The sequence below is a fragment of the Nycticebus coucang genome, chromosome 19 (genome assembly GCF_027406575.1).
Source record: "Nycticebus coucang isolate mNycCou1 chromosome 19, mNycCou1.pri, whole genome shotgun sequence".
Classification (NCBI taxonomy): Eukaryota; Metazoa; Chordata; class Mammalia; order Primates; family Lorisidae; genus Nycticebus; species Nycticebus coucang.
In genome coordinates this window covers 17,983,404-18,007,596 of record NC_069798.1, presented here as the reverse complement: position 1 = coordinate 18,007,596, position 24,193 = coordinate 17,983,404, and the positions used below count along the sequence as shown (strand labels likewise).

The 24,193-nt window shown below is 40.3% G+C and overlaps 1 protein-coding gene across 1 annotated transcript in view; it reads right to left on the bottom strand.

Annotated features, from left to right (window-relative positions):
- PSMA8 (proteasome 20S subunit alpha 8) overlaps positions 1 to 6,120 on the bottom strand; it is a 77,338-nt gene extending 71,218 nt beyond the window's left edge. The window contains exon 1 of the mRNA XM_053571597.1: positions 5,911 to 6,120. Within this exon, the coding sequence (XP_053427572.1) occupies positions 5,911 to 6,012 (102 nt within the window). The 5' untranslated portion in view covers positions 6,013 to 6,120. The remainder of the gene's footprint in view (positions 1 to 5,910) is intronic.
- Between the last annotated feature and the right edge of the window lie 18,073 nt (positions 6,121 to 24,193).

The window sequence follows — 24,193 nt, the reverse complement described above, 5'->3', positions numbered from 1 at the left end:
TCTTGGGCTTAAGCAATTCTCTCGCCTCAGCTTCCAGAGTAGCTGGGACTACAGGCGCCTACCACAAACACCCAGCTATTTTTTTGGTTGCAGTTGTCATTGTTGTTTAGCAGGCCCCGGCCGGGCTTGAATCCGCCACCTTCGGTGTATAAAGACTACTTTACTTTAGTCCCACCTTTTTCCTCTCCCACATCTCCAAGCCAAATAATATCATCATCTCTCAGCCCATAGTAACTTGATTTCTATCCCTCTTCCTCTCAGAATTTAGTCAAGGCAGATTATACGTAGGTCATTAAGGTCCCTCAAGGCTTAGTTGTAAGCTATCCTCTACATAGTGTATAGTCCATATTTGGGATTCTTGAATGAAGAAAAATACTCATTTACTCAACCGTTAACATAGGTTAAGCAGGGGACAGAAAGGATGCCCTTTAAAATTACTTTCTCCAGCCAAGATCAATTGTCTGAATTTCAAACATGTATATTCAGTTGCCTTACAGTCTTTGTGGATCAGGAATCTGGACACAGTTCAGCTACATCCTCGGGCTCAGGGTCTCTCACAAGACTGCAACAGAGTTGTCCACCAGGCTTTACCCATATCAAGGCTCAACTAGGGGAGGATCTAAGCTCACTCACATGTGTTTTGGTGAGATTAAGGTCCTCCAGGGTTCCTAAAGACTTCAGTTCTCCATTGAGTTTTATACAGAAGTTTCCCTCAGTTCCTTGCCACTATGCCCCTTCTTAGAGCAACTCAACATTGCAGCTGGGTTCCAACAGAGTGAGCGAGCAAGAGAGCAAGTGAGGTGAAGTGAGTGTGAGCTAAATGGAAGTCGCTATCACTTTGGTACCTAAATCCCTAAAGTTACATTCTGTCACTTTTCTCTATTCCATTCCTTAAAAGCATGTCACTAAGTTCAGCCCACACCCAAGGAAAGAAGATTACACAAAGGCACGAACAACAGAAGGTGAAGATTACTGGAGGCCAAAGTCTGCCCACACAAGTTCCTATGAACATATCGATCCCTGCAAGTCCTAAACTGTTATTTTCCTTCCTTAAACTCAATCCTTCACATTCTCTGAGAAAAGGGAAGCACCATTTACTTAGTGGCCAAATCCAGAAACAGATGCACCATCTTTTACTCCTCCCTCTCTAATACCCCTACTTCCTCTTGGAACACCATCCTAATCATCATCAAATTGTATCAATTATATTGCTAACGCTTCTCTGGAATCTTTCATATTTGCACTTCTGCCCTAACTTTAGTAAAATCTAGTATCATCTTTCATCTATCTAGACTACTTTCACAGACTCCTAACAGGTCTCCCTGCTTCCAGTCTTGACATCATCCAATGTATTGACCACCATGTAGCCTGAGAAATCCTTGGAAAATAAAAAAAGACAAACTGAATGTGGTATTTTCCTACTAAAATTGAACAGATAGGGACCATTTCTCACTAAGCAAACCAAGATAGCAAAGAGCCATACATGGGACAAAGGATTTAGGGACTATAATATTCACTCTTTGTCCATTTGCAGAGAGGCTAATAATACACAGAGGCCTTCTCATCACAGAAAAAATACATGACCACCAGAAACTCTGGACTCATATCCCAACAGTTTTCCTAGAGGAAAAAGCTAGTTGTCTTTTGCTACTTGTCTTCCCCAAAGCAACTTTCTTTGTCTAAAATACATACTCTTCACTCTTTCCCCCTCTTCACTTGGTTGTCTTTCATCTTTCAGGTGTCCACTTAAATATGACTTTTCAGGCTGACTTCCCTGACATCTAGATTTCTCACAATACCCCGTATTTCCCCCCATTATAATACTCATTTAGGACTGGTTAGGACTTTTTAATCCAGGTGTCCAACCTGTGGCCCAAGGGCTATGTGCAGATTTTATGAGGACTTCTTTTGCTTATCTGTGGTGTTGAAGATCGCAAAAAGTATGCATGGACTTTTTTTTGGTAATCGTCTATTGTTAGTGTTTGTGTATTTAATGTTTGGCTTAAGACACCTATTAGTCTTCCAATATGTAGGAGAGAAAAAAATGATTGGATAGCCCTGTTTAATCAATCATCTAACTTTCTTGCTGGATAAGTGTGCTCTCTGTGGACGTGGACTGAATCTACCTTGTTCATGATAAAACCATATGGCCCAACATCAGGTTTGGTATATGTAAATGTTGAACAAAAATGTCCTAAAATAATAAATTAATATGAAGAAGGAACCATAGACAAAATTGAAAGAAAAAACAATAAAATAGTAAGTAATATTAGCTACAAGTCCTTTCTGTGAACCAGATTCTGTGTAAGATGCTTAACATGTAATATTATCTCATTCAAGTCTCACATGAATCCTATGAAGCAGGTGCTATTTTGTGCCTATTTTGCCACTAAAGAAACTGAAGTTCACAGAAGATAACCGTCTTAAATGATACATATCTGGTTTCCACACAGCTAATTGATATATCAATATTTACTAAATAAATTTCATGGTACAATGCCAATACCAGAGTCTCTGGAACTAGAAAAATTTAAGAATTAAGGGTTCCATCACTTTCTAGCGAAGTCCTTTTAGCAAGTATAAAAGCTTCCGAATCATAGTTTCACATATATAAAAAAATGTCTGGCAAAAGTATTATTTAAATGTTACTTCTGCTCTAAGCACTCCATTGTATACTGTGTGGTAGAAACAAAAAAAAGAATTATGCCATTTAAATCCTCAAAGACCATACTATCCTGTTGGTGCAAGATTATTTATTTTTGGCAGGAATAGAAATAATTTTTATTTAATTCTTTCCAATTTCTATATTTTCCATGTGGCGTAAAATTATTAAATATATAGTACTTGAAATTAAAGAGAATATGAGGCCAAATAGTAACTACTGTATAATACTTTGTGGTATAGATTATGAATTCAGAAGAAGAAAAAGAACCAAGATGACTTGAGTACATCAGAGAAAGCTTCATGATGAAGAACAAATGTGCAAAGATTCTTAAAGAATAAAGATGCAAAGCAACAGAAAGAAAGGTGTTTCCCCTCTCCCATCTCAACAGGCAGAAGCTCATCCTGATGAAACTAAGAAGCCACATACATGTAATGGCTGGATGTGGAACTGAGATTTGATAAAATAGGAAATGTGGAGCTAATAACGGTTTGGGGTCAGGCAAAGGACAGAATGAGGAATGATAAAAAATTTGATCTTTTTCATGGGAATATTGTGAAGGATTCATCTTTTTTCCCTAAAAAAAAAAAACGTATTATGTCTCCAAAATGTTATTCAAACATATTTGCATTTACAGAAAAGTGAACTAAAGCAAAAAGATAACAGACCTCTTGTTCCACTTCATGCTGTAAATTAATCGAGAAGGAAATAGAACTCAAGGCCTCTAATGGTGGCCTGTATATCTTTTTATATTACTAAATAATATCACAGCCACATACTGGTCAAAACTGGACAACTATGCCTTATTCATAATTCATCATCATCAACTGCCATTTATATACAGAATATTTTGTGATATATTTTAATAAACAACTGCCATTAAAAACTTCACCCTATATAAAAGGTCATAACACCCTCAAGGAAACACAATGAATAACTCCATTCATACATGCAAATTATAATTTCAGAATCCTGAGACAAAAGTGTCTCATCCTTCCAATGTATCTTTAAAAATGCCCACTATAGGTATTTTTACATCCTTACCCTTTTACCGCTCATTACAAAGGAACTATCAATCAGTTCTATAGCACTCTTAAAACATGTTAAATGAGCCAATGTGGTTTCTTATTACACCCCAGTCTTCTCCCATTACTCCCTTTATTTTAGCCTCTAAAACTTGGGCATTATTTTCTAACCATATGCTACATGCCATGCTGGGAATTATACAACTTTTTGTTTTTATCAAAATGGTACCCTTTTGGTTTAAGCTGCATCAGGCCTTCCTTAAATTTACAATTCTAAAAAAATTACCTATAAAACAGAAGCAAAATGAGTGGGCCCAATTATATAAAAAAAAAAACTTTAAAAAATGATTTTTCATCCTACTTTTTAACCACTTTACATTTGACAGATTTATAATGAAAGTGAATTATTTCCTACTGTAACAAAAGTTGGTATGGAAAGGGATAGAAAATATAGACACTGCTAGACTTAAAAATGTATTGTGAATTCTCATAGCTACTATCTTTCTCAACTTGTAAAATACACAACAAACATGCTCATGAAATTTGAGACATTAAAAAAAATGGATCTTTTTGTATTCATAGGCCAGACTTGGAAGATTTGGGGTAATAGATCTTGGATCACTACAGCACTTTTGCCATTTTAAATTTTCATAAATCAGGTGGTGCCTGTGGCTTAGTGGGTAGGGCACCAGCCCCATATACTGAGGGTGGTGGTTCAAACCAGCCCAGCCAAACTGCAACAAAGAAATAGAGGGGCGTTGTTGCAGGTGCCTGTAGTCCCAGCTACTTAGGAGGCTGAGGCAAGAGAATCGCCTAAGCCCAGGAGTTGGAGGTTGCTGTGAGGTGTGACGTGATGGCCCTCTACTGAGGGCAATAAAGTGAGACTCTGTCTCTAAATAAATAAATAAATAAATTTTCATAAATCACTAGAATTATTGAATGTAGTTAAATTTTGGCAGAAGTATTACTGCTACCCTGAGTATTTAAAAGTTTTTCTCTGTAGTGCCAGCTACTTGGGAGGCTGAGGCAAGAGAATTGCCTAAGCCCAGGAGTTGGAGGTTGCTGTGAGCTGTGTGACACCACCGCACTCTACCGAGGGTGATAAAGTAAGACTCTGTCTCTACAAAAAAAAAAAAAAAAAGTTTTTCTGCATTGTGGGTACGTAAGTCTAAAGAATGGTATAATCTTTCAAATAATTTTCAGCATTACTTAACTACAAAAAAAATGGCAAAGAAGTAGAAATTCTTAGGCTGGTGAGCCTCTAAAGGTTTCAAATATTGGGATATTTTTAATGGGTGTGTCTGCATTAGCATTTACAATCATTTTCTTCTCGACAAAAATTTTGTTTTATTTTTGAGACAGAGTCTCAGTTTGTCATCCTGGGTAGAATGCCATGGCGTCATAGCTCACAGCAACCTCAAACTCTTGGGCTCAAGTGATTCTCCCAAGTAGCTGGGTCTACAGGCACCTGCCACAACACCCGGCTAGTTTTAGAGATGGGGTCTCTCTCTGGCTCAGGCTGCTCTAGAACTCCTGAGGTCAAGCGATCCACCTGCCTCAGCTCCCAGAGTGCTAGGATTACAGGCGTGAGCTACTGTGCCCAGCCAAAAATTTGATTTTTATATTGATTTAGTCCAGGGGCAGGCACGATCAATTTTCATCGTAATTGTTAAAATTGTTATTTATTTATTTATTGCAGTTTTTGGCCAGGGCTGAGTTTGAACCCATCACCTCCGGCATCTGGGGCCGGCGCCCTACTCCTTTGAGCCACAGGCGCCGCCCATCATAACTATTAAACAATAGTTCCCAACATGAAGAAACTATTAAGTTTTACGTGAGTCTGAACTCCTGAGGAAATGAGCCACGAGCATTTGAGTGGGCTGTTCCAGGTCAGAAGTAGTCTTTTCTTTCCTTACTGTCAGACACAGCACTAGTATTTCTTCCAGAGTCAAGGCTACACCCCCCCCCCACTTACACCCTACTTTGGTGCCCGTCAATTACTGTTAAACAAGGGTGGTTGTATTAATACAACAGTTAACCTGTGACGAATTTCCTCCACCACTTCCAGCCCCAATCTCAAAAGCGGCATCTCCCTCAATAAACTGGCCAGCCGAATTCCACAAGTGGGGGGCTCTCTCGGCTTCGTAGGCTGGAGCCGGGAGCCGAGGCAGGGGGACAGCTAGAGCCTGACAAGGAACAGGGGGCGGCGGCCTGCTCACTCACCGCGGTGGATCCTTTCTTCACCGCTTCCTGGGCGTATTCCACCTGAAAAAGGTGTCCGTCTGGGGAGAAGACAGTGATCGCCCTGTCATACCGAGACGCCATGGCACCGCACTACGACGATTCCCGGCGACCGTCCAACGCTACGCAGCTGCGTCGGCACCACCACGTGCTGACGCCCGGAAGTGCACACGTGCCGCTATCGGCCACCCCGAAGTGCTCGGACCTGCAGGCCTGCGCGACCCCGGGGGTGTCTGTGGGTTGGTTGGGGTCCTTCCCCGCCCTGTCCTACTTGCCGTATATCCAGTCGTCTTATCGTAATGTTGCCTAAGCATGTCAGGGCACTTCAGTTATAAAAATGATCTCAAAGATCAGGGCTTAAAAGTGAAGTCTAAAAAAAGGGTCAGATGTAATTGTTATGGTATACCTGTTAGAGGAACTGTGGTAAGTGAAATTTCAGTTCCTTCTCTTTGGTTTCGTGTTATAAATTTCTGACTCTTTTCCTTCTCCTCGCAGGCTTTCCCTTGTTATTTGAAGCTAAAGAAAGACATCACAACTATGAGAAGAGGATTGCTTCTTCCATTTTCTACCTTGTGAGCAAATTAGAGCATATGAGCAAATGTCCCATCCAATTAATGCTAATGACGTGAATGAGGATAATACTGTTTTAACAGAAGAACTTTTGTAAAAGCCCAAAGTATGAAACTTAAAAAGTGTCTGACAATTGGCTGTAGCAGAAACTATGTATAACTTGGTACATTATTACTTGTGAAAGGACTCTTTATCTCTTGAGACAGGGTTTTTTGTTGTTGTTGTTTTTTAGACACAGAGTCTCACTTTGTCACCCTCGGTAGAGTGCCGTGGCATCACGGATCACAGCAACCTCCAGCTCTTAGGCAACTCTAAGAGGGTTTAGGCAACTCTGTTGCTTTTGCCTCCTGAGTAGTTGGAACTACAGGCGCCCACTGAAAAGATAATTATCTCTTTTATCAATAAAATTGGGATATTGGCCAGGCAGTAGCTCATGCCTGTAATCCTAGCACTCTGGGTGGCCAAGGCGAGGGGACTGCTTGAGCTCAGGAGTTCCAGACCAGCCTGAGCGAGAGCAAGATCCCGTTTCTACTAGAAATATAAAAACTGACTGGTCATCATGGCCCGTGCCTGTAGTTTTAGCTATGTGGGAGGCTGAGGCAAGAGGATTGCTTAAGCCCAAGTGTTTGAGGTTGCTGTGAGCTTTGATGATGTCAAGGCACTATCCAGGGCAACAGACTGAAACTCTGAGAAAAAAGAGAAAAAATGGGGATATTTAGATATCTGCAACAAAGTGTTCTGAGGTTAAAATGTGTTTATAGGCATAGTGAGTTAAAATGGTGCCTGGTGGGTACAAATGGCTAGGTAAATTTAGCTATTATTACTTTCCATGTATTGTTTAAAATATGCTGTTTTTCTACTGGAGAAGATATTTTATAGTTTTAAAATTTTACATATAATAATTATACATATTTATGGGGTACCTGGTGCTGTTTTATTATGTATAACATATAGAGATCAAATCAGGATGATCAGCATATCCACCATCTCAAACATTTATGATTTCTTTGTGCTGGGAATATTCAATATCTTCCTCTAGCTATTTGAAACTATATAATATAGCAATCAGTGTAACCTGGCTTATTGTACCCTCAATGAATCCCCAACAATAAAAAAAATAATAAAAAACTATATAATATATCACTAATAACTATAGTCATGTTGAAGTGGATAGAACACTAGAACTTATTCCTCCTGGATCTAGCTGTAATTTTGTATCCTGTAACAAATCTCTCTCCCTGTTCACTCCTCAACCCCCCGTAATTCCCAACTTCTAGTCTCATCTGTTCTACTTTTTACTTCTATGAGAGCAACTTTTTTAAGATTCCATATATGAATGTGAACATGTGGTGTTTAACTTTCTGTTCCTGGTTTATTGTAGGTAACATAATGTCTTCCAGTTCCATCCATGTTGCTGTAATGACAGGATTTCATTCTTTTTTTATGGTTGAACAGTCTTACATCATATATATAAACCACATTTCCTTTATTCATTCATCTCTTGTTGGACACCAAGGTTGATTCCATATCTCAGCTATTGTGAAAAGTGCTTCAATAAATGTAGTGGTACAGATGTCCCTTTGATATAATGACTTCCTTTTCTTTGGATAAATGCCCAGTAGTGGGATTGTTGAATCATATGGTAGTTCTGTTTGAAGTTTTTAAGGAACTCCTATATGGTTCTCCATAGTGGCTATACTATTAATAGTTTATATTCCCACGAATGATGTAAAGAGTTCCCTTTTCTCCATGTTTTTGCCAATGTTTGTTATTTTTTGCCTTTTTAATAATATCCATTCTAACTGGGGTGAGAGGATACTCCATTGTAGTTTTGATTTGCATTTCCTTGATGATTAGTTATGTTGAGCTTTTTAAAAATATATTTGTTGGCCATTTGTATGTATTCTTTAGTTTGTTTTTTTTAAATTTTTTTTTTGAGACAGTCTCACTATGTCTTCCTTGGTAGAGTGCTATGGTGTCACAGCTCACAGCAATCTCAAACTCTTGGGCCTAAGTGATTCTCTTCCTTAAGCCTCCCAAGTAGCTGGGACTATATGCACTCGCCACAAGCCCAGCTATTTTTTGTTGCAGTTGCCATTGTCATTTAGCAGGCCCACGTAGGGTTCGAACCCACCAAGCCCAGCGTATGTGGCTGGTGCCATAACCACTGAGTGCCATAACCACTGAGCTATGGGCACTGAGCCTGTCTTCTTTTTTTTTTTTTATTTTTTTCTATTATTTTTTATTTATTTTTTTTATTTTATTTATGTTTTTTTATTAAATCATAACTGTATACATTGATATGATCATGGGGTATCATACACTCACTTCATAAACCATTTGACACATTTTTATCACAGTGGTTAACATAGGCTTTCCGGTGTTATCTCAGTTACTGTGCCAAAACATTTACATTCTACCTTTACCAAGTTTCTCAAATACACCTGTAATATGCACCACAGGTGTGATCCCACCGATCCCCCTCCCTCTACCCACTCCCCCCTTTCCCACTTCCCCCTATTGTTAAGTTGTAGCTGGGTTATAGCTTTCATGTGAGAGTCCCAAATTAGTTTCATAGTAGGGCTGTGTACATTGGGTACTTTTTCTTCCATTCTTGAGATACTTCACTAAGAAGAATATGTTCCAGCTCCATCCATGTAAACATGAAAGAGGTAAAGTCTCCATCTTTCTTTAAGGCTGCATAGTATTCCATAGTATACATATACCACAATTTATTAATCCATTCGTGGATCGATGGGCACTTGGGCTTTTTCCATGACTTAGCTGTTATGAATTGGGCTGCAATAAACATTCTGGTACAAATATCTTTGTTATGTTGTGATTTTTGGTCTTCTGGGTACATACCCAGTAGAGGGATTACAGGATTGAATGGCAGATCTATTTTTAGATCTCTGAGTGTTCTCCATATATCTTTCCAAAAGGAATGTATTAATTTGCATTCCCACCAGCAGTGCAGAAGTGTTCCCTTTTCTCCGCATCCACGCCAACATTTCTGGTCTTGAGATTTTGTGATATAGGCTAGTCTCATTGGAGTTAGATGATATCTCAAAGTAGTTTTGATTTGCATTTCTCTGATGATTAAAGATGATGAGCATTTTTTGATATGTCTGAAGGCCGTGCGCCTGTCTTCTTCAGAGAAGTTTCTCTTCAAATCCCTTGCCCAGCCTGCGATGGGATCCCTTGTTTTTTTCTTGCTGATGCGTTTGAGTTCTCTGTGGATTCTGGTTATTAAACCTTTGTCAGAGATATACCCTGCAAATATCTTCTCCCATTCTGAGGGCTGTCTGCTTGCTTTGCTTACTGTGTTCTTAGCTGTGCAGAAGCTTTTTAGTTTGATCAAGTCCCAGTAGTGTATTTTTGAAGCTGCTTCAATTGCCCGGGGGGTTCTCCTCATGAAATACTCACCCAGACCAATTTCTTCAAGGGTTTTCCCTGCATTCTCCTCTAGTATTTTTATAGTTTCATGTCTTAAGTTTAAATCTTTAATCCAATGAGAGTCTATCTTAGTTAATGGTGAAAGGTGTGGGTCCAATTTCAGTCTTCTGCAGGTTGCCAGCCAGTTCACCCAGCACCATTTGTTAAATAGGGAATCTTTTCCCCACTGAATGTTTTTAATTGGCTTGTCAAAAATCAAATAGCGGTAAGTAGCTGGATTCATCTCTTGGTTCTCTATTCTGTTCCAGATATCTACTTCTCTGTTTTTGTGCCAATACCATGCTGTTTTGATCACTATCGATTTGTAGTAAAGTCTGAGGTCTGGTAGTGTGATTCCTCCTGTTTTGTTTTTATTTCTGAGTAATGTCTTGGCTATTCGAGGTTTTTTCTGATTCCATATAAAACGAAGTAATGTTTTTTCAAGATCTTTAAAATATGACAGTGGAGCTTTAATAGGGAGTGCGTTGAAATTATATATTGCTTTGGGTAGTATGGACATTTTGATAATGTTGATTCTTCCCAGCCATGAGCATGGTACGTTTTTCCATTTGTTAACATTTTCAGCTATTTCTTTTCTTAGAGTTTCATAGTTCTCTTTATAGAGATCTTTCACGTCTTTTGTTAGGTAAATTCCCAAATATTTCATCTTCTTTGGCACTACTGTGAATGGGATAGAGTCCTTAACTGCTTTTTCAATTTGACTGTTGTTGGTGTATATAAAGGCTACCTATTTATGAATGTTGATTTTGTAACCTGAGACGCTGCTGTATTCCTTGATCACTTCTAGGAGTTTTGTAGTAGAGTCCCTAGTGTTTTCCAGATACACAATCATATCATCTGCGAAGAGCGAGAGTTTGATCTCTTCTGACCCTATATGGATACCCTTGATCGCCTTTTCTTCCCTAATTGCCGTGGCTAAAACTTCCATTACAATGTTGAAAAGCAATGGAGACAATGGGCAGCCTTGTCTGGTTCCTGATCTGAGTGGAAATGATTCCAATTTAACTCCATTCAATATGATATTGGCTGTGGGTTTGCTGTAGATAGCCTCTATCAGTTTAAGAAAAGTCCCTTCTAGATCAATTTTCTTGAGTGTTCTGATCATGAAGGGATGCTGGATATTATCAAAAGCTTTTTCTGCATCAATTGAGAGAATCATATGGTCTTTGTTTTTTAATTTGTTTATGTGATGAATTACATTTATAGATTTACGTATATTGAACCAGCCTTGAGACCCTGGGATAAAACCAACTTGGTCATGATGTATAATTTGTTTGATGTGTTGCTGGATTCTGTTTGTTAGGATCTTGTTGAATATTTTTGCATCTATATTCATTAGTGATATTGGTCTATAATTTTCTTTTCTTGTTGGGTCTTTTCCTGGTTTGGGGATCAGGGTGATGTTTGCTTCATAAAATGTGTTGGGTAGTCTTCCTTCTTTTTCTACATTTTGGAACAGGTTGAGTAATATAGGTACTAATTCCTCTTTAAAGGTTTGGTAGAATTCTGACGTGAAACCGTCTGGTCCCGGGCTTTTCTTTTTAGGAAGGTTTTGTATAGTTGATGCTATTTCTGAACTTGATATGGGTCTGTTCAACATTTCTACTTGATTCTGGTTAAGTCTTGGAAGGTGGCATGCTTCCAAGTATTGGTCTATTTCCTTCAGATTTTCATATTTCTGAGAATAAAGTTTCTTGTAATATTCATTAAGGATTTTTTGGATTTCTGATGAGTCTGTGGTTATTTCGTCTTTGTTGTTTCTGATTGATGATATTAGAGATTTTACTCTTTTTTTTCCTGATTAGGTTGGCCAGAGGTTTATCTATTTTATTGACCTTTTCAAAAAACCAGCTTTTTGATTTATTGATCTGTTGTATTATTCTTTTGTTTTCAATTTCATTTAATTCTGCTCTAATTTTGGTTATTTCTTTTCTTCTACTGGGTTTGGGGTTGGAATGTTCTTCCTTTTCCAGTTGTGTGAGATGTCCCATTAAGTTGTTAACTTCCTCTCTTTCCGTTCTCTTGAGGAAGGCTTGCAGTGCTATAAATTTCCCTCTTAGAACTGCCTTTGCGGTGTCCAGAGGTTCTGATAGTTTGTGTCTTCATTGTTGTTTTGTTCCAAAAAATTGGCGATTTCTTTCTTAATCTCATCTCTGACCCAGCTATCATTCAGCATAAGGTTATTTAACTTCCATGTTTGTGTATGAGTATGCAGATTCCTGTTGTTACTCAATTCAAGTTTTATTCCATGATGGTCCGAGAAGATGCATGGAATAATTTCTATTCCTTTAAATTTACTGAGGTTAGACTTGTGACCTAAAATGTGGTCAATTTTGGAGTATGTTCCGTGGGCTGATGAGAAGTATGTGTATTCAGTTTTGTTGGGATGAAATGTTCTGTAGATGTCTGCTAAATCTAAATATTGGATGGTTAGGTTTAAATCTAAGATTTCTTTGCTCAGCTTCTTTCTGGAGGATCGATCCAACACTGCTAAGGGAATGTTGAAATCTCCGACGATTATGGAGCTGGAGGAAATCAAGTTACTCATGTCTGTTAGAGTTTCTCTTATAAATTGAGGTGCATTCTGGTTGGGTGCATAGATATTAATAATTGAGATCCCATCATATTGAGTATTACCCTTAACAAATATGAAGTGACCATTCTTGTCCTTCCTTACTTTTGATGGTTTAAAGCCTACTGTATCTGCAAATAAAATTGCAACACCTGCTTTTTTCTGATTACCATTTGCCTGAAATATGGATGACCATCCTTTCACCCTGAGTCTGTATTTGTCTTTTAAGTTGAGATGTGACTCTTGTATGCAACAAATATCTGGCTTGAGTTTTTGTATCCAGTCAACTAACCTATGCCTCTTTAGAGGACAGTTTAAGCCATTCACATTGATGGAGAGTATTGATAAGTCTGGTGGAATTTTGGGTATCAAGTTTTTCAAAGGTCCAGTGGACATTTTTAATCCTTTCGCCAGTGTGGAAGTTGGAGTTTGATCCAAAGTTTCTGAGTGAGTTTACTTTTGTGGTATAGGATTGGGTTGGTCATTGTGGAGGATAGGTCTGAGAATATCCTGAAGAGCTGGTTTACTTATGGCAAATTTTTTCAACATATGAATGTCATTGAAGTATTTAATTTCTGCATCATAGATGAAACTCAGTTTAGCTGGATACAAGATCCTGGGTTGAAAGTTTTTTTGCTTTAGGAGATTAAAAGTTGATGACCAGCCTCTTCTGGCTTGAAAAGTTTCAGCAGTTATTCTAATATTCTTACCTTTGTATGTTATAGTTTTCTTTTGCTGGGTTGCTTTGAGAATTTTCTCTTTCATGTTAACTTTAGTGAAGCTAATTATGATATGTCTGGGGGATGACTTATTGGGGTTGAATCATGCTGGGGTTCTGAAGCTGTCTGCTATCTGAATTTCAGATTCTCTAGGCATATCTGGAAAATTTTCTTTCATAATTTCATGCAGAAGTGCAGAAGTGCCCTTGGAGGCGACTTCATCGTTCTCAGAAATTCCTATAATCCTTATGTTGCTTTTTTTCGAATTATCTGAGAGTTCTCTTAGTGAGTGATCCGTTTTTGCTCTCCATTTCTCTTCCTCTTTGAGAGATTGGGAGCGTTCGAAGACTTTATCTTCAATGTCAGAAATCCTTTCTTCTGCTTGCTCCATTCTGTTACTGAGGGATTCTACTGTATTTTTCATATATTTGAGGGCTGTAAGTTCTTGCTTCAGTGTGTCTAAGTCTTTGGTGGTTTTGTCTTTAAATTCGTTAAATTCTTGAGACAATTTTTGAATTTCTCCTCGGATTCCTAATTCCATTTTATTAATCTTGTCTGCCATCCAAATTCTGAATTCGATTTCTGACATCTCAGCCAGTTGTTTATGAATGGGATCTTCAATCACATCTGCCGTATCTTTCCTTGGGGGGGTTGATCTATTCTGGTTATTCATGTTACCAGAGTTTTTCCGCTGATTCCACCCCATGTTTATTTTACTCCCTTTGGTTTTTCCCCTGGGGTTTTATCGAGGGCCCGTACAGTGTTGTGGCCTGAGAAACTGGAGCCCTGTCTGGTGTGGTGGAGCAAAGTGATTCTGTCTTGTTTTCAGCTGGTTTCTGTTCGATCATATTGCAACTTCTACTCTGGCTTGAAGTCTCAGCTGTGTGGAAAAATCAGCAATTAAGTCACCCCGCCTGCCCACCTCTGGCCCCAGTTGGAAAAGGAGAATCAACCTTCCTACAACCGTACACCCAGGGCACCGCCTGAAAAGTCCTCAGTCTATTAGCCCAGTTCAAAAGGTCCGAATCAACTGTCTCAATCGGCACTTGTCTCGGGTGAGACCTCGAGTTCAAGAGGTCTCTGGGAACTGGATCACAGGGGCCTGGTGACTCCTCTGACACGGCTCACCCGAGTGCAGCGTGGAGTCAGGAGGAGCCACCCAGCAAACAGAGCAGTCTAGGAAGGTTGACGTCTCCTTCCCCACTTTGCCCCTCCGTCGGACCCAGTCACTGGTATCTCTGCAGATGGCTAACCCAGTTGCCTGCAGTGAACAAACACTCCAGGGGTTTGCACCTGCCTGAATCGCAAGGAAGTCTGTCAGGTCCCCGTAGACTGCCGCTATCTAGCAGGAGGAGATGGGGCCTGACATCTATGAGTGTTTGATGCAGGTGATGGGAGGGAGGTGTTCACTCAGGCTTAGCCCCGTCCCTGATGGATGCTGCTAACAGAACAGAACAGAACAGAACAGACAACTTTGCGGGGTTCTGTCTCTGTTCCTGTCGAAATCGCCTACAGAAGACAAGCTGTTTTGAGTTCAAACGTCTTTGGTGTTGGAGGTTTGAGTCCAATCAGCTCTCTGGGTCAACCCCGCCCTGGAAGCTTCCCAGGTTTGTAAGCAGTGTCAGGAAATCCCCCGCTCACCGGTGGCCTCCTCTGGTTGCCCAGGGAGACAGGGGGTGTGGCCTCAGAATATCCAGAAGTGAGCGTTCTGCCGTTAAAGAAAAAAACGGCTGTTGAGGGCGGCGCCTGTGGCTCAGTGAGTGGGGCGCCGACCCCATATGCTGAGGGTGACGGGTTCGGACCCAGCCCCGGCCAAACTGCAACAGAAAAATAGCTGGGCGTTGTGGCGGGCGCCTGTAGTCCCAGCTGCTCGGGAGGCTGAGGCAAGAGAATCGCATAAGCCCAAGAGTTGGAGGTTGCTGTGAGCCGTGTGACACCACACACAGCACTCTACCCGAGGGCGGTACAGTGAGACTCTGTCTCTACAAAAAAAAAAAAAAAAACGGCTGTTGATCTACCTGCAGGGAACTGCTGCTCTGGTGTGGGCACTCAGGCGACCCTTTTCTCCTCTGTCCCGAGCCCCAGAGTCAGCACTGAGTGGCCGCAGTTTGTGCTGGGTCCACACCCCTCAAGAGATCCCCCAAGAATCAGAACTCTTGGGGGATAGGCCCCCAGACCCCGAGTGGGGGGGTGGAAGCTAGAGTTTCATTCAGTTTTAGGCAACAATACGGCCCGGGGAGGGCTCCTGCACTGCACCGCAGGGAAGTGCCGCCAAGGCTTGATTTCCCCTCAGCAGAGTGACCTCTCCTCGCTCACGTGTCCCAGAGTCGGTGCTGACCTGACGCAGCTCAGGCACTTTGCACTCCCCTCGAGAAATCACCCAAGGATCCAAACTCCTGGGGGATAGGCCCTCAGACCCCGAGTGAGAGTAGGGGCTCTCAGCTCTCAGCGGGGAAGCTAGAGTCTTATTCAGTCTTGTGCCCGGGGAGGGTTGCTGCACTGCACCGCAGGGAAGTGCCGCGAGGCGTGACTCCCCCTCAGCCCGGTGCCCTCTCCTCACTTGCGTGCCTCAGAGTCAATGCTGACCAGTCGCAACTCGGGGACTGTCCACTCCCCTTGAGAAATCACCCAAGGATCCGAACTCCTGGGGGACAGGCCTCCAGACCTCAGTGGGCGGGAGGGGAGAGCCAGGAGGGTTGCCGGCGAAGGATTCCCAAAGTTTTATTCCGTTTTATGCCTGGCAGGAGAACGCCACGGCACCCCAGTAGGGGGGGTAGGTCCAGTTTTTAGAAGGTCTCTCCCGTGGAGTGTAGTGGGAGGGCCTTTAATTTCTGCCCGCTTGTTTAATTGTGGGGCTCTTGAGCCGGTCCCATTGGGGAGGGGGACTCCCGTCCGCTTGGTGGTGGATTTTGTACCTTTTGTTTGCGTCCTTGTGATCGCAGCTTGCCTCAGCGGTGTTGATGTGTGTTCTTCAACCTTTTCTCTTGGTGAGGCTCAAGTCCACCAGGATACTTACTAAATTCCTGTCCCTTAACTCTCCTTCTGGACGGGAGCCTCTGTTGAAAGCTGGTTTCAGTCCGCCATCTTGTCTCTCTCCTCGAGCCTGTCTTCTTTAGTTTTTAATTTATTTTTTATTTTTTGAGATAGAGTCTCACTTTGTCACCCTTGGTAGAGTGCCTTGTTGTCATAGCTCACAGCAACTTCCTCTTGCCTCAGCCTCCAAAGTAGCTGGGACTACAGGTGTGTACCATCACCCCCAGTTATTTTTTTTATTTCTAGTAGAGATGGGTCTGGCTTTTTCTCATGTTGGTCTCAAATTGCTGAGCTCAGGCAATCCACCAGCCTAGGCCTCTCAGAAGTCTAGGATTATAGATGTGAGCCATCATGCCTGACCCATTTATAAGTCTTTTGAGAAATATCTGTTCAGATTATTTGCCCATTCTTCAATTGGATTGTCTTTTTGCAGTTGGGATATTTGAGTTTCTTGTGTATTCTGGATATAATTCCCTGTCAGATGAATACTTAGCAAACATTTTCTTCTATTCTATAAGTTATCTTTTCACTTTGTTGATAATTTCCTTTGGTGTGTGGGATATTTTTCCAGACCATTGTCCTGAAGTGTTTTTCCTGTTTTCTTCTAGTTGACTTATAGTTTGTGGTCTCGCAATTGGGTTTTTGATCCATTTTGATTTTTTTTTTTTTTTTTTTTTTGTAGAGACAGAGTCTCACTTTATTGCCCTCGGTAGAGTGCCGTGGTGTCATACAGCTCACAGCAACCTCCAACTCCTGGGCTTAGGCGATTCTCGTGCCTCAGCCTCCTGAGTAGCTGGGACTACAGATGCCTGCCACATTGCCCAGCTATTTTTTGTTGCAGTTTGGCCGGGGCCAGGTTTGAACCTGCCACCCTCGGTATATGGGCCGGTGCCCTACTCACTGAGCCACAGGCACCGCCCTCCATTTTAATTTTTGTATGGAGTAAGAGGTGTGAGTTGAGTTTTATCTTTTTGCATATGAAAATCTTCTTTTCCCAACACCATTTATTGAACAGATTGCTATTTCCCCAATGGGTGTTCTTAGTATATTTTTCCAAAATGAGTTGGATGTAGATAAGTGGATTTATTTCTGGCTTCTGTATTCTGTTCCTTTGGTCTATATATCTGTTTTGGTTACTATTGCTTTGTAGTATATTTTGAAGGCATGCTGTGTACTGCCTCCAGCTTTGTTCTTTTTGCCAGGATTGCTTTGGCTATTTGGAGTATGTTGTGGTTCCATCAAATTTTTACGTTTTACCCCCATATTTTGTGAAGAATGTTATTGGCATTTTGGTAGGGATTAGGCTCTGTAGATGCTTTGGATGGTCTGGTTATTAAAATTATTTCTTCATATCCATGAACATGGGATGTATTTTCATTTGTTTATTTATATTCTCTTCAATTTCTTTCATCAGCATTTTGTAGTTTTCCTTGTAGAGATCTTTCGCCTCCTTCATTAAATTTATTCCTAAGTATTTGTTTACAGGGATTGCCTTCTTGATTTTTTTTTTCAGCTAGTTCATTTTTTGTATATATAAATACTACTGATTTCTGTATGTTTATTTTTTTATCTTGTAACTTTACTATATTCGTTTGTCAGTTTTAAGATTTTTCTATATACAAGATCATATCATCTGTGAACAGTGACAATTTGACGTCCTCTTTTCCAGTCTGGATGTCCTTTATTTATTTCTATTGTCTAACTGTTCTGGTTATGACTTTCAGTGCTGTGTTGAAGAAAGAGGTGAAACTGGGCATCCTTGTCTTATTCTAGTTTTTAGAGGAAAAGCTTTCAACTTTTCCCCATTCAATATGATGTTAGCTGTTAGCTACAGGTTTGTAATATATGCCCTCGTGTGTTGAGGTACATTTGTTTTATACTTAATTTCCTGAGATTTTTTTTTTTTTTTTTTTTGAGACGGACTCTCACTTTGTCACCCTTGATAGAGTGTCGTGGCATCAGAGCTTACAGAAACCTCAAACTCTTAGGCTCGGGTGATTTTTCTTGTCTCAGCCTCCTGGTAGCTGGGACTATAGGTGCCCATACAATGCATGGCTATTTTTAGAGACCAGGTCTTGCCCCGGCTCAGGCTGGTCCCAAACCTGTGAGCTCAGGCAATCCACCCACCTCGTCCTCCCAGAATGCTAGGATTACAGGCATGAGCCACCGCACCCAGCCCCCCAACCCTTTTTTCTCCAGACAGAGTTTCACTTTGTTGCCTTTGTTAGCGTCATGCTGTCACAGCTCACAGAAACCTCAAACTCTTGGGCTTAAGTAATTTTCTTGCCTCAGCTTCCCAAGGAGCTGGGACTACAGGCGCCCACCACAATGCCTGGCTATCATTAGAGACCAGGTCTCACTCTGGCTCAGGCTGGTCTTGAACTCGAGCTCAGGCAATCCACTTGCCTCGGCCCCCCAGAGTGCTGAGATTACAGGCATGAGCCACTACACAGGCCACTTTTTTTTACTTTTTTATCATGAAGCACTGTTGAACTTTATTAAATGCTTTCTCTGCTTTTATTGAGATGATCATATGGCTTTTGACATTCTGTTGATGTGTTTTACCACATTTATTGATTTGTGCATATTGAATGATCCTTGTACTTCTATGGGATAAATTTCATTTAATCATGGTGTATTCTTTGTTGTCATTGTTAATGATTTTTGCATCTATGTTCATCTGAGATACTGTCCTATAGTTTTTTGGTTGTGTCCTGGCATGGTTCTGGATTCAGGCCAATGCTTCTCATAGATAACTCCTTCACGCTTTTGGAATAGTTGAGAAAAGTTAGTGTTAGTTCTTAAATAAAAGGTTGGTAAAATTTCAGCCGTGAATATATCTGGTCCTGGGCTGTTCTTTCTTAGGAGACTTTTTACTACTCTTTCAATCTTGGTACTTGTTATTGGTCTGTTCAAGTTTTCTATTTCTTCTTGGTTCAATCTTAGTGGGTTATATGAGGCCAGGAATTTATCCATTTCCTCTAGGTTTTTGAATTATTGGCATATTGTTTATTGTGATATGTGATGGTCCTTTGTGTTTCTTTGCTGTCTTTTGTCGTATCTTTTTTTTGTTTCTGATTATATTTATTTGAGTCTTCCCTCTTTTTTCTTAATTTAATAGTTTGTCAATATTGTTTGTCTTTTTAAAAATTGGACTTTTTGTTTTGTTGATTTTTTTTTTTGTAGAGACAGAGTCTCACTTTATGGCCCTCAGTAGAGTGCCGTGGCTTCATACAGCTCACAGCAACCTCCAACTCATGGGCTTAAGCGATTCTCTTGCCTCAGCCTCCTAAGTAGCTGGGACTACAGGCGCCCACCACAACGCCTGGCTATTTTTTGGTTGCAGTTTGGCCGGGGCCGGGTTTGAACCGGCCACCCTCGGTATATGGGGCCGGCGCCTTACCGACTGAGCCACAGGCGCCGCTCTGTTGATGTTTTTTGTGTTCTTCTTTTGGTCTCAATTTTGGGATGTCCATCTCTCTACCAAGACTTGGGAAGTTTTCTTCTCCATTTTAGTTCCTTAAGATGTATTATAAAGTTATTTATTTGAAAAACATTCTAAATTTTTGAGGTAGGCATTTATTGCTATAAACCTGTGTGTTACTTTTGGTTTTGCTATGTTCCATAGGTTTTAGTATGTTGTGTTTCTAGTTTCATTTGTTTCAAGGAATTTTTAAATTTCGCTTTTAATTTTTCCTTCACCCATTAACCATTGAGAAGATGTTTAATTTTCATTTATTTGTATCGTTTTAAATGTTCTTCTCATTATATTATGAACATCTAGTTTTATTCCATTGTTGTTAGTTAAAATACTTGGTATGATTTCAATTTGTATAAAATTTTTGAGACATGTTTTATTTCTGAACATATTGTCAGTTCTGGATGTTTCATGTGCTGGTGAAAATGATGTGTATTCTGTAGCTGTAGAGTGAAACATTCTGTCTATGCAATATCCTATATGCCCATTTGGTCTATGGTACATGTTAAATCCAATTTTTTTTGTTAACTTTCCCTCTAGATGATTTGTTCAGTGCTAACAATGGCATGCTGCAGTCCCCAACTATTATTGTATTGTGGTCTATTTCTCCCTTTAGATCAAGTAATATTTGCTTTGTATATGTGGGTGCTCCAGTGTTGGGTGCATATATAAAGGGTGCCAAAAATATGCACACATTTTAAGAAAGGAAGAAAACTGTATTAAATTTGTAGTATTGACTACAAATGTTTGACTTCTATAAGTCATGTTTGACTTCTATAAGTACAAAATGTGCTTATGATGACTTGCATTCATATTTTGTTATCAGTATATATTGAGTATTAAAAATTTAACACAGTTTTTTGCTTTTCTTAAAATGTGAATACTTTTTTGGCACCCTCTGTATGTTTACATTTATTATGTTCTCTCGCTGAACTGATCTCTTTATTTTTTCATATAATGCCTTACTTGTCCTTTTACAGCTTTGGCTTGAAGTCCGTTTTATCTGATATAATTATAGTTACTATTGCTCACTTTTTGGGAAATATCTTTTGTTCACTTTCAGTCTGGGTCTTTACAGATGAAGTGAGTTTATTGTAGGCAGCATATTGTTGGATCTTATTTTGTTATTCATTCATCCAGTCTGTATCTTTTAAATTTAGAATTTAATCTATTTACATTCAAGGATATTATTGATAGGTAAGGACTTGCCCTGTCATTTTATTCATTATTTTCTGGTTGTTTTGTATTGCATATTCTTTGTTCTTTACTTCCTCTTTTATTATTATGTTTGTGGTTGGATTTCTTTCCTTTCTCTTTCTCCTTTGCATATTGGCTCTAAAGTGATTATATAGTTTCACTTATTTTCTTGATAGTGGCTATTGTTTTTTTCTTTCCAGATGTAAGATTCCCTTGAGAATTTCTTGTAAGGCTGGTCTTTTGGTGATTAATTGACATTGTTTTTGCTTGTCTGTGAAATATTTTATTTTTGAAGGATAGTTTTTTTGGGCATAATATTCTTGATGGAGTTTCTTTTTTCCTTTTAATACTTTGAATATATTATCCCATTCTCTCCTAACCTATAAGTTTTCTGGTGAGAAATTTGTTGTTGCTCTAATGGGGGTTCCTTTATATGTGATTTGATGCTTTCTCTTGCTATTTTTTTACTTTGTCACCCTTGGTAGAGTGCCATGGCATCACAGCTCACAGCAACCTTCAACTCCTGGGCTTAGGTGATTCTCTTGCTTCAGCCTCCCAAGCATCTGTGACCACAGGCACCTGCCACAATGCCTGGCTATTTTTGTTGCAGTTTGGCTGGGACCGGGTTTGAACCTGCCACCCTTGGTATATGGGGCCACAGGCAGCACCCTTCTCTTGCTTTTTTTGCAGTTTTTGGCTGGGGCTGGGTTTGAACCCGCCACCTCCAGCATATGGGGCAGGTGCCCTACTCCTTTGCGCCACAGGCGCCACCCTTCTCTTACTATTTTTGGAATTATTTGTTTGTGTTTGATTTTGAGAATTTCTCTATAATGTGCCTTGGAAAGACCTGTTTGGGTTTAATATGTTTGGCATTCTTTGAACTTCCTGGCCCTAAATGTCCAACTCCCTGGCCCAACAAGGCCTGGGAAGTTTTCTGCTACTATCTTATTAAATAAGATTTCTACATAGTTTTTCTTCTCTTCTCCTTTTGGAATACCCATTGTATGGATATTTGTTCACTTAATGGTATCCTATAAATCTTGTAGGCTTTCTTCATGCTTTTAAATTCTTTTTTTCTTACATTTTTTCTTTGTGGTATTTCAGAAGACTTGTCTTTAAGTTCAGAAGTTATTTCTTCTGCTTTGTCTTTTTTGCTTGATTTGTTTCGAAGCTCTTAATTTTATTTTTCATTTCAGTCATTGATTTTTTAGCTCTCAGATTTCTATTTGGTTCTTTTTTATTATATCTATCTCTGATGAGTTTTTCATTCAAATTATCAATGTTCATTTCTTTTTTTTTTTTTTTTATATATATATTTTTGTAGAGACAGAGTTTCACTTTATTGCCCTCGGTAGAGTGCCGTGGCGTCACACAGCTCACAGCAACCTCCAACTCCTGGGCTTAGGCGATTCTCCTGCCTCAGCCTCCCGAGTAGCTGGGACCACAGGCGCCCGCCACAACGCCCGGCTATTTTTTTTTTTTTTGTTGCAGTTTGGCCGGGGCCGGGCATGAACCCGCCACCCTCGGCATATGGGGCCGGCGCCCCACTCACTGAGCCACAGGCGCTGCCCAAAGGTTATGTCAGGTCTTTTTTTTTTTTGGCCGGGGCTAGGTTTGAACCCACCACCTCCGGCATATGGGACCGGCGCCCTACTCCTTAAGCCACAGGCGCCGCCCTATAATGTTCATTTCTTAAGATTTTTGTTTTGAGCTTTTTTTTTTTTTGCCTTATATTTCTTTATGATTGGGATTTGTTACTGGATAATTGTTATTTTCCTTTGGTGCTATTGTGATTTCTTCCTTTTTTATGTTTAATGTGTCCCTACATTGATTTCTAGGCATCTGGTGGAACAGCTGCCTCTTCTAATTTTACTGAGTAATATTTTGTAGAGAAAGACTTATTCACATAGATATGTCTTTGGGGTATTGGTTCAATGGGCTATGTTGGCTTTGGTTCTAGGTGGACACATAGTTTAGTATCTGTGTAATTTCTTCAAGTATAATCCATTCTAATGATGTTTGTGGATATCTCAGTGGCCTAGGCTGAAAGAATTTTTGTCATTGTCCCAGTTCAGTGGTGTAGGTGTACACTCGGCAGGTTTGCCCTATGTAGGACTGCCAGACTGTTCCTCTGGGTGGAAGTTAGGGCAGTATTGATTGGTTTCTTTGCTGTGTAGGACCAGAATCAAAGTCTATACTGTGTTCAGCTCTGTGCACTTGGAGAATGCTCTGTGTAGCATTCAACTACCTGTGTATGCTTAGTGGAATGTAGATGGAGTCCCAGCACTGTAGAGGTACAGCCCCTAGAGGAGAGTATACTCCAGGGGTGGGTCTGATCTCAAGTTGGTACTGTGCCGCAGCAGCTTGGCTCATAGAAAGTGGGTGGAAGGTGGGGAGTGCTGATCCAGAGTAGTGCCACTGTGTGCATTCCTGGCAGTTCTCCAAATTAGGCCCAGGGCTTGTGAGGACTGTGGGATTCTCTTATAGTAAGGACTGTATTTGCTTTGGCAATGGAAGCTGGTATAATTCTTCTGCTCATGTTTTTCCCACAAGGGGGAATCCTTCCTCTCTCCAGGCTGAACAGATGCAGCAAAGTAGGTGAGGCTGCAAACTTGTGTGCCTTTTTTAATGGATAGCTTTTTTTTTTTTGAGACAGAGCCTCAAGCTGTCACCCTGGGTAGAGTGCTGTGGCATCACAGTTCACAGCAACCTCCAACTCCTGGGCTCAAGCGATTCTCCTGCCTCAGCCTCCCAAGTAGCTGGGACTACAGATGCCTGCCACAACACCCGGCTATATTAGGTGGCAGCTGTCATTGTTTGGCAGGCCCAGGCTGGATTTGAACCCGCCAGATCAGGCGTATGTGGCTGGTGTGTTACCCGCTTGAGCCACAGGCGCTGAGCCTAATGGATAGCTTTTTAAAATGTTTCTTCTAATGTCATTTGCCTCATTAGCAACCATTTTGTCTTAGAAATTTGATTTTACAGACTGGCATGCTATTCTAGTCCTTCAATATGACCCTCATACATTTTTACCATGTCCTCTGTAGGCACTTTTCTGTAGTATTTTGTATGTGTTATAATGTTATATTCATTATTGTTATTATAATGATTACCTTGATTCAAAATCATTTTGGTTATTTCACCATCCAGTCAATGAACAAACAACTAGAGCCTCATTATTGATGTTAAAAATTTCTTTTATTTTTATACCAAGTGTTTTATTGTCTGCTACTGCCAGTG